The sequence below is a fragment of the Cololabis saira genome, chromosome 21, assembly GCF_033807715.1.
Source record: "Cololabis saira isolate AMF1-May2022 chromosome 21, fColSai1.1, whole genome shotgun sequence".
Classification (NCBI taxonomy): domain Eukaryota; kingdom Metazoa; phylum Chordata; class Actinopteri; order Beloniformes; family Belonidae; genus Cololabis; species Cololabis saira.
In genome coordinates, this window is record NC_084607.1 from 16982771 (window position 1) to 16993944 (window position 11174).

The 11174-nt window shown below is 39.3% G+C and overlaps 1 protein-coding gene across 1 annotated transcript; it reads left to right on the forward strand.

Annotated features, from left to right (window-relative positions):
• The first annotated feature begins 29 nt into the window (after positions 1-29).
• Positions 30-8399, forward strand: dnajc7 (DnaJ (Hsp40) homolog, subfamily C, member 7). The gene is made up of 14 exons (XM_061711030.1): positions 30-85; positions 1426-1514; positions 1621-1745; positions 4372-4485; positions 4678-4752; positions 4835-4953; positions 5216-5369; positions 5790-5954; positions 6109-6200; positions 6337-6410; positions 6576-6722; positions 6825-6977; positions 7093-7155; positions 7275-8399. The coding sequence occupies exons 1-14, from the start codon at positions 30-32 to the stop codon at positions 7310-7312; spliced, it is 1464 nt and encodes a 487-aa protein (XP_061567014.1). The 3' UTR covers positions 7313-8399.
• Positions 8400-11174: the final 2775 nt, after the last annotated feature.

An 11174-nucleotide genomic window follows, 5' to 3' on the forward strand; every position in this document is an offset into this window, starting at 1 on the left:
AGGCCACGCCCACCGCTCTTGACGGCAAAATGGCGGCGGAGAACATGGACCCCGACATGGAGCTCAGCGACGAGGAATTAGAAAGGTGTGACAAATGAAGGCTTGACTGTCAGTGGCAAATTTAGAAAAATAATCACGTGTTTTACTGCTTGGTGTAATGCAAAGCCACTGCCATGTGGATTTTCTGGTCCCTTTTTTTTGAACGCCACCGAAGGCGCTACCGCTAAGGGGCTGCTAAATGTGGATAGCGTGGCTGTCCTCCACTTGGCCGGTTTCTGCGCCTGTGTTGTGAACAACCGTGTCATCACATCTGCAAATCGGTGCTTTCAAATGAAGTGTAAAAGTTGGTCGTGCTGATAGTTTTGCTTCCACATGATTGCCATGTTCTTGTGGTGGTGTATAGCCGGCTTAGTGACATCATTCATCATTCAGTCACTGTGTGGTCGTGATGTGAAGCATAAAAAGACCTCCAAAAAAAGTCATGGCAGCAGCAGCAGCAGCAGCGTGGTGTCAGATATTCCTGGCTCTGCTTCGCTAAATAGCTGGGTCTTTGCTGGGAATTGACAGCCTTTACCTGCTGTGTTGGCTCTTTCTGTGTTTGTGTGGCGTGGTGCAGAATGAAACTGTCCTCCACTGCACATTTAATTTGAAGTTTATTTTAATTTGGTCTGCAAAGAGCAAATATATGAATCAGAATCAGAAAGGGGGTTTATTGCCAAGTTTGTCAACACACACAAGGAATTTGTTGTGGTGATTGGTGCAATACAGTAAGAATAAAAATGAAAAATAAAAATATAAAAGCAAACAAATATATATGGAGATAAACTGAGAGATAGAATAAAGTAAAATGTATAACAGGGATAAGCAGAAATGTACAATATAAGGATTAAAAAGTACCGGATATGAATCTTTACAAAAAGTGACGTAGGATGACAGATGTCAGATAAAATGTATAAACAGAAATGAACAGTAGACAGAAATGTACAATATGGCGTATTAATCATCACAGTAGATAGCATTGGTTGCCTAGATAACACTACATTTTTCACCAAAAAAAACAACCTCTTACCTTAAAACAAAAAAAACACTCAGAAAATATCACATGAACTGGACCTGAGCTGTACTAAATTAAGTGTAAATTAAACTTGTAAATAATATAAATGTAGGTATATCATCCTACTGATGACTCTGTGTGTCACATTTAGCTAACTCATGCCAGGAAAATCTCATGCATGGACACCGTCAGTCAAAAATCATACATGTAGTTTCTTTACATGTGACAAACAAAAGGATATAAATAAATAAAAAACACAAGGTGTGAATCACCGCATGTCATGGTCCCTTTGCAGCTCAAATCACTTCATTGGTCTTTTTTTTTGGTAAATTAAATTGATTTGTTTTTGTTTTCTGGCCACTTTTGCACAGGGAAGCAGAGGGCTTCAAAGAGCAAGGCAATGCCTTTTATGTCAAGAAGGATTATGCAGAGGCGTTCAACTATTACACCAAGGCAATCGGTGAGTGTTCCAGAATTATTTTTGGACCTTTCCTTTTTGTGGTTTCGTGTTTGAATGACCTTCATATTTATTGAATAGCCATGTTTTGTTTTTTTTTCTTAATCAGATATGTGCCCAAAGAATGCAAGTTACTATGGAAACCGGGCAGCCACACTGATGATGTTGTGCCGGTACAGGGAGGCTTTAGAGGACTCCCAGCAAGCAGTACGACTAGATGGTACCTTTGTGAAGGTGGGTTGGGTTCGGCAAGGCATTTCAGGCTGACAGAAGTTAAAATTCTTCTTTTTGGTTTCTCCGGCATTTGTCTAATGTCTATAGCTATTCAAACACCTACTACTTAATTCGGTACACCTGATCTAAAGTCATAAAGTGATAAGTACCACTTTATTGGGTATGGTAGGTTAACCTAATAAACTGGCTGATGAGATTTGACAGTCTGGCACAGTTCTTAATATTTATTTCACACAGATGATCATTTTCCATTTGAATGTGGCATTACTTAGTTATCTTCAGATAGACAAATGCAGGTGAGAAGCATGGAATTATACGTATTTTTGTTTAGTGGTTTATAATACTATGCATCTTTTTTCAACACTCTATGGCATCATTGTTGGTAAAATACTGATTTTACCTGATATACTGATTGTAGCATAGGGAAAGCTCACAGATACTGCAGGTATCAGTAAGTGTTTGCATTTATGCCCCCATCGGATTCTGTGTTGTTTTTATAAACAGAATCCCAATTCTTATTCCTTTCTCTAAAAGCTAGCACAGGAATTTATGCAAGACTTGCAACTTCCTGTTTTGAGTTGGCAGGTGGAGAGGCAGCGGCATGTGAATGTTGGATAGAGCTCCCTATCAAGTATTAGCATTATGTCAGAGGTATGGCATTATTTTGAGCTGGAAAATTCTTAGCAGGAAATATCTGACATGCTCATTTTGCGATTTTGTGGTTTTCAAATGTGGCACTAATGTTGTTGATAATAACAAAGCAAACCTTGTTAAGCATTTAATACCATTGGGTGAAATATGAGTTTATCAAGACGGACATACCGCTGCAGCAAAGTCATTTGTTTACATTTCACTGATGCTTTGATCCAAAGTGACTTACAACTGAGAAAAACAATCAGGCTACAATACATACTACTACTACTGTCATTTAGCAGATGCTTTTATCCAAAGCGACTTACATCTGAGACGCACACACCATGGAGCAATAAGGGTTAAGGGCCTTGCTCAGGGGCCCAAGGTGGTAACAAGAGAGAGTTGTTAACTTTTCAGAAATGTCCTAAAGGAAGCCATAACTCAGCAGTGACGGTCAAGCTCTGGAATTCATTGTCCTAGATGAGCAGCTCTTGACAGTCATTGGATTTAAGTGCGTAATTGAACAGTACACCGTTGTACCATTTTCCCAGATCAGAGATTCATCTCTGAAACTGCCCTCTCCAAAGCTATGAGACTGACTGAACATATTTCATGTCAGCTATGAGAAGTGCAGACGGACATTAAAGTAGTATAAATTACTTTTTATTTCACCTTTTTGAGCCTTGATTATTCCAGGTTTTTTTGTATTTGATATTCCTCTAAAAACATTAAATGTGTTCATTAAAAAATTTGAAATTAAAAGTAACATTGGAATCAGATCCGTGTTCGCTGTCGGACAATATCCAAACTTTCAGTAAAAAAAAAAAAAAAAGGTATTTGAACATATCTCTTCTTTACAACTGCTCTGATGTATGTAATGTATGCATATGTAGCAACATGTCTCAAAACCTGCATTGACCGATGTGTGGCACATTTTATTTTGTCCGGGAGTCTTCATACCACTGAAAAAACCTGTTATGAAAATAATCTAATTGCGATTTTTTTCCTCAATATTGCGATTGCGATTTAATATGTAATTATTTTTTCAAGGTCCTGTTCTCCTGTATTTTTAAACTACACAAGCAATAAATCAGTCTGTTTTCTAATAAACAATGTCAGATTTATTTAAAGCACAGATTATAAAGAAAACAAATTTGTGGCTTTACATCTTTAACACATCTATACACACTAGTGTTATGGGTAATTTCTCTGAACCCAATCGCATGACACCAAACCGTGTTAAACTTTAGCCAAAACGAGGCGTAGTTTAATAGAAAAACACAAAAACTCCCACAGGGAACAAAAAAACCTTCCTCATAGGGAACTCAGAACGTCTTCACAAATAACTCAAAAATCACAGGGAGAAAAAAAAACACCAGCAAACTAACAAACAAAGCTCACAGAGTTAACAAAACGAACCAGCAATGAACAACTCGCAGCCCTGCTGTTTAATCTCTTCTCCTGATGAGCTGACGAGCTGCAGGTGTGGCTCAGAGCACGACTCCACTGTCCGCCAGCTCGTGCCCAGTTCGTGCCCAGCTCGTGCTCAGCTCGTGCTCAGCTCGTGCTCAGCTCGTGCTCAGCTCGTGCTCAGCTCGTGCTCGTCACCGCGCGTGCAGCTCCTCGCCACGCCGACACCACGCTCATATATAAAGCCCCGCCCGGCCGAGCCCTAACACTGAGGCCATGGTCGATAGGTTACGCGGCACTGTTGACTTTTTTCCCCTGCCGGCTCTCCTCTTCCCGCTCTGCTCACTCGCACATTACGTGACCAGATCACGTGACTGGTCAAATCGCAGCCTTTGCGGTTAGAAATCTTGTTTTATCACATCGTGATATTATCGCAAATGCAATTAATCGTTCAGCCCTAGTCTGTACTGTGCAGAGCTCCTCTAAACTTAAGTTGTTGCTCATCCCTATTGTACCTTTTAACTAATGTGATTTGAGAGAAATTGGCACACGACTTAGTTAATTGGAGATCTTTTACTCGCAGGGACATCTGCGAGAGGGCAAGTGCCACCTGTCCCTTGGCAACGCTATGGCGGCCGGCCGCTGTTTCCAGAAGGTTCTGGAACTGGAGCCAGATAACAGTCCATCCCAGCAAGAGGTGAGTTGACCTCAGTTTTAGAGGGCATGATCTGACAACGTGGGCTGCCACTGCAAATAGAGCACACGCATCTCATGCTGAGAGGTTTATGGGCTGGCCAGGTAGAACTGCTGTGGCGAGGCCTGTAGTAGTTCTTCTGTACCTACTGCGAGTCTTACACATCGTCACTGATACTACAAATTCCTTCGGCAGCTGAAGAATGCCGAGTCTATCTTGGAGTATGAGAGAATGGCAGAGATTGGATTCGACAAGAGAGACTTCAGGATGGTAAGCACCTTTTTTATTTGCGTGGTGGAATATTTATCATGTGAAGTAAAGCAAACTGTGACAGTTCTGCTGTTGTCTCAAGGTTGTGTTCTGCATGGACCGTGCCTTGGAGTCTGCCCCGGCCTGCCACAAGTTCAAGATACTGAAAGCAGAGTGTTTAGCCCTGCTGGGGCGATACTCGGAGGCCCAGTCTGTGGCAAGGTAAGAATTGTGAGAGATTTAGCTGTTCAGCTTTATAAGGCATTATTTGAAAGTCTTACAAATAGGCAGTAAATGAAAATAAAGTAATTTGAGGTATGTTTATATGGTTTGACAAATGGATACAACAAATAGGAAAGCAATGATCTGCGGTTTGAAACCATTTCCAGGGTTTACTTTAGTTTTTAGATATAAATTACATCTGGGAACTTGGATGTAATGCCACATTTTTCATTAGTATTCATGTTTTTTTACTCCTACACAGTGATATACTGCGGATGGACTCTACTAATGCAGACGCTCTGTACGTGCGTGGTCTCTGTCTGTACTATGAGGACTGCATTGATAAGGCTGTCCAGTTCTTTGTCCAGGCTCTGCGTATGGCTCCCGACCACGATAAGGCTCGTCTCGCATGTAGGGTGAGCGGTTCCACACAAAAATTTAAGAAATCAGACGAAAGTGTGTGTGTGTGCGCGTGTGTGCGCGTGTGTGCGCGTGTGTGCGCGTGTGTGCGCGTGTGTGCGCGTGTGTGCGCGTGTGTGCGCGTGTGTGCGCGTGTGTGCGCGTGTGTGCGCGTGTGTGCGCGTGTGTGTGTGTGTGTGTGTGTGTGTGTGTGTGTGTGTGTGTGTGTGTGTGTGTGTGTCAGTCAGTCACACAATTTCACTGAACTCGTTTAGCAACAAAAAGACATTTAATCTAATATATATATGGATATGTGTGTGTGTACATATGTATGTGTGTATATATAGATTAAATATACATCATTCCTTTTTTATTTTATTCATTTTGGGTCAGATTAAGTGTACTCTTTAAGGCTTTTGTGCCTGTTATCTTCCTAGAATGCCAAAGCACTAAAAGCCAAGAAAGAGGAAGGGAACAAGACATTCAAGGAGGGAAACTTTGAGGCGGCCTTTGAGCTGTACACTGAAGCACTAACAATAGACCCCAACAATATCAAGACAAATGCCAAGCTGTACTGTAATAGAGCCACGGTCGGATCTAAGGTGAGTAACCAGCATACAGTTAATTTCTTCTTCCAATTATGCTTTTTTTTTCTTGTTAGGTTGTGTTTTCTTCTCTGATTACAAGAACCACATTTTTAGATATTCTGTTATGTGTCTCTACTTTAAATAACACCACTTTTTTTTTCCTTGAAAGCTGAAGAAACTAGACCAGGCCATTGAAGACTGCACTAAGGCCATTAAACTGGATGAGACTTACATTAAGGCCTATTTAAGAAGAGCACAATGGTAATTCTGATGTTAATAACTTCATTGTTCATGAAGCTGAGCTGCATTTGGTTGTCTGACTTTGCCAGACACCATGGTGCGTTGTGTAATTTATTTTTTAAGCTGCTTTAACAGAGTTTTGCATGTCGTGTTGCAGCTACATGGACACAGAGCAGTATGAAGAGGCAGTCAGAGACTATGAGAAGGTTTACCAGACAGAAAAGACAAAAGGTGAGAGCATGAAGGTGGTGTGCACCTTAGGGAGTATCTCAGAGATCTGCTCTGAAAAACATAATAATGCAGCTTTGCTTTTGAAGCAAACTCCTGTCAAAGTGGAAGGTTTACTTGTGTCCTCAACTGCATGTTCCTAATCATATTTATTTCTTTAACATCTAGAACACAAACACTTTCTCAAAACTGCTCAGCTGGAGTTGAAGAAAAGCAAGCGGAAAGATTACTACAAGGTACTCGGGGTTGATAAAAACGCCACAGAAGAAGAGATCAAGAAAGGATACCGCAAGCGGGCACTTTTACATCATCCAGGTGCCCAGTTTCTGCTCGTCAACAACAACCATCATGAAACCACATGAATACTTTAGAATTAACGAACATAACATTCCCCCCCCCCCCCCCCCCCCCGTTTAGATCGTCACAGCGGAGCTAGTTCTGAGGTGCAGAAGGAGGAAGAGAAGAAGTTCAAGGAAGTCGGTGAGGCCTTCAGTGTGCTTTCAGACCCAAAGAAGAAGTCTCGCTATGATAGCGGGCAGGATCTTGAGGAGGAAGGCATGAACATGGGAGGTGAGCGCTGGGCCAAGTTCTGGCGTGGGTGAATAGATGGACGTGTAGTTTTACGCAGAAGTATTGCAAGTTCAGCATCTTCTCTGTGTTGATTTCTGCATTTTGTTTCTGCCAGATTTTGATGCCAACAACATTTTCAAGGCATTTTTTGGAGGACCAGGGGGTTTTAGTTTTGAAGGTAATTTATTTAATCTGAACCAAGCTAAGAGGAAATGTGCTAGTCTGCAGTCATTTTTTGACTTCTTCTTTATAATTATTGATTTTAATATTTCGTGTTTATTTTTTGTTGCATTTTAGCGTCAGGACCAGGAAATTTCTTCTTCCAGTTTGGTTAAGTGGAGGATAAATCTACCTAAATCGTTGCTACGTCAGGACTTTTCGGCAATGTCAGCCCCTCAACCCACCATCTGTATTTAATGACTGAAAGTCAGATCCTTCTCTATGCCATTGACTCAATGAATGCAACCCAATGACCACATGCAGTGAATGATATAACTCCCACTATAGGAAGGACTCCAAGATGGTTCAGATTGATTTACTATTACTGGTTTTAGTTTTACTTCGAAGCAAACCTGAATATCAGTAATAGGTACAAAAAACACTGGTCCAAATGTTCTCTGGATTTCTTTTTTTTTTTTATATATATATATATATGAAGGACAAATTGTGCAGCTGTTATCAGTTTGTAGGGATCCATGCAGACAGTGCCATCCCAGGGAAATCCATGCCATGCAACTATTATCCTTTTCATCTTAGCTTTCAGAGAGTGTTTTCTGCATGAGAGTTAGAAACCACGGTTCAAGTTACTGAGTGAAATCACTGAGCAAGTGGCAAATTTGTCTTTTGAAGAATTTATTAGAAAGCTGGCTGCTATCAATTCACTCTGAACGTTGCGTCATTGTCACACCCGGAGGGAGCAATCAGTCATTTTCTATATACATGAAATCAATTGCATCTGGATGCAGACCTACACAAGCAGCAAAGCCAGAGCAAAACTAGAGAAGTGGCAGTGATGACAGCTTTGTTGCCAGAAGTCACGCGTTTTTGTCGTCACTGGTGTTATGTTTGACGTTGCCATTCACGGATTGCTGCATTGTACATTTTACTGGAATGTAAAGTGTTAATTTGTGATGTTAGTTAATTTTGTTTCCATGTTTTTTTTTTAACCATATATTTATTGTATGTTTGCTTTCTTATGAAAAAATGTATGTAAGATGATGATACTCTTCTGTTTGAGAATAGTCAAACAAGCATTTCTCATTAAAAGAAAAAAACAAAACAATTTGCCAGATCTGCATGAAATGTTTTTCTAAAATGGATTCAACCGCTTGTGTTGCCTGACTGAGTTGAGCTGTCAATGTTTTAGTTGGAAGAGTGTCCTCATCTTTGCTCAGTTTTGCCCTCTTTGGTGAAACATCCTTTCTTGACCTTTAAAATACCAGCTGTGTCAATAAAGTTGGCCTTCTCTGGGTTTCCCCTGCTATATTATTTTTTTTCCCTTTTTTGGAGTACAATATTAATTAGATGATAGGGTCCGTCACCTGGTTTGTTTTCTTAACAAGGGACTTAAGTAAATGTGTTGCACTGCGCAATCTGTACGGGAGGGGGCGCTTTTCTTGCTTGTTCGTGGTTGCCTGGATACCAGGCAATGGAAGAGCTTTTAGTTTTGAATTATTTCTAATTGAAATACACGTTTAAAGCATTAGAACATTTTAGAGACTGACCAAAACGTCGAAAATCCCATGTTAAAAGTCCCATTCTCAACATTGTTGGACAAAGGAGAAGGTTTTTAACTAGAGGGCAGTACCAAAATGCGTTGGAGTTTTTCACAACGGTAAGTTCCTGATTTGGCACAGTAACTGTTGTCTTCAACAATAACTTTTTTAAATGACATACTAGTTTGTTTTTTGTTTTTTGTTTTTATATATTTTTTGAGGCGTTGACCTTAAAACCAGATGACAAGAAGTGCTTTATTGGTCGAGCCAAATGTTACATGAAAATCGGGCAATTTCGTCATTAATGATTACAATTTTTATGATACCGGACACATGATTCGGCGTATTTTAATATTCATAGTAGGCTTAACAGTAATAGATATTGTAGCAGGATGAAGCACGACTCCAGAGGTTGATCAACAAGCCTTTTATGGCTGATTTATGGTTCCGCGTTACACCGACGCAGAGCCTACGGCGTAGGCTCTGCGTCGGGGTAACGCAGAACCATAAATCAGGCTTTATTCCAGACAACGAACTGACAATTGACAGAGAAGATGCGTAACGTAGCAACCAAAAATCTCCCACGTGAATACTCTGAGTATATCGAATGAAACAAGATTGGTTGGTTCTATACAGTACTCGAGTTGTAAATTTTATTATTACAAATTATTATTACAAATAATAGCACTGACCAAAACACCTGCAGAAATACTGCAGGAATGACATAGCAGCAGTTAAATGCAGCCTTCTGTAAGCTTTAAAAATCCACTGGGCTTACATCAAGTACATCAAAACACAACAATAAAAAACAGTTTTCTGAACTTATCAATATGACTCTGTCCTTCACAGGATAAGTAAAATGGATCACTGCAAAAACTCAAAATCTTAACAAGAATATCTGTCTTATTTCTAGTTAAAATGTCTAATTTTAGTAAAAAAATCTCATTACACTTAAAACAAGACTCATAACTGGAAAAAAAAACTATTTTCACCTGTTTCAAGTAGATTTTTCGCTTGAAATAAGTAGAAAAATCTGGCAGTGGAACCAGATTTTTTTGTTTGTAATAAGAAGATAAATCTTGTCCCACTGGCAGATTTTCCTACTTATTTCAAGTGAAAATTTACTCTAAATTGTCACATTTTTCTGGTGTTATTTTTCTGGTGATGACTGTTGAAATAGCAGTAAAACCACATTCATTGATGAAATGACATAAGGGATGGAAAGGGGGGATGACAGTTTTACAGGGGGGATGATTTGGACCGTTTTTATTTCAGGGGGGGACGCCATCCCCCCTCATCCCCCCTCAACTCGAGTACTGGTTCTATGATTATACGCGGCACAGCGCTCTGGCATCTTCAACACTGTTCTGTCTCATGCTGTCGTATGGGGAGGATGACCGCTCCAAGATGGCGGCCGTATTTCTCGCGCCCCAGCGGTCGATGAGGCGTCTTGCTACCTTTGATTGATACGACAGTTGGCAAAATGTGCCTATCCTGCAACCATAATAAGAATAATAAAACAATTAGAACTTTATTTAAAAGGGATGTCTCTGCAGTTCCATACGTGATCCCATATTGGAATAAATGTAGAAAATATGAACTGGAAGAAGGTCTGGTTCTCACCCAACCAAAAACAAAGTTAAAGAAATTTCATTTAAGTTAATTCATATAATTCTATTCTACAAATGATCACATTGTAAAAAGATTCGAAAGAAATATCGATTGAAAATGTACTTTTTGTTATGCAAATTCGGAAACAATGACTCACGTATTCTGGCTGTGCCCCTTTGTTCAAACCTTTTGGAGTGATATGTGTAATTTTGTGTCTGAAAGCATTGAAACTGATTTCAAATTATTTTGGAAGGATGTGTTGTTTGGTGTTTTTGACCATGTAACGATTAGAACAAAGCCAAAAGAAACATTTATTATTAATTTGTTGATTTTCCTTGCAAAATTCCACATCCACAAATTCAAATTCTCACACGAAAAAAAACTATTTTTTTTACTTTTCATTGTGAATTCAATCAGTATCTGGACTATATTAAGTTTTCTACAAATTCAATAGCAATCAAAACCATAAATGTATGTAAATGTTTAGGCTTTTTGTTATGATTTCATCCCCCCTGGCTGGTTATAATGTGTTGTGCTTTTTGTTTTGTATTTTATTTGATTTATACTCTCTTTATATGTTATAGTTCACTTGACATTGCATAATGTGAAGATATATGAAGATATGTAATCATTGCAATTTATTTTTGCAAATGTTAAAAAAAAGGTCGATGAGGCCATATATAGAATAGAATAGAATAGAATAGAATAGAATAGAATAGAATAGAATAGAATAGAATAGAATAGAATAGAAAAGAAGACTTTATTTATCCCCCAGAGGAGAAATTCAGTCGTGCAGCAGCCAAAACATACACACACTTTATACAAAAAATTTAAAATAGAGATAACCAATAAGTGGTTAAATAATAAAAAG

Coding starts and splice junctions, on each gene's coding strand:
- dnajc7 (XM_061711030.1), top strand. CDS start 30: ATGGCGGCGGAGAACATGGACCCCGACATGGAGCTCAGCGACGAGGAA. Junction 1,746..4,371: donor TAGATGGTACCTTTGTGAAG/GTGGGTTGGGTT, acceptor TTTTACTCGCAG/GGACATCTGCGAGAGGGCAA. Junction 5,955..6,108: donor GAGCCACGGTCGGATCTAAG/GTGAGTAACCAG, acceptor TTTCCTTGAAAG/CTGAAGAAACTAGACCAGGC.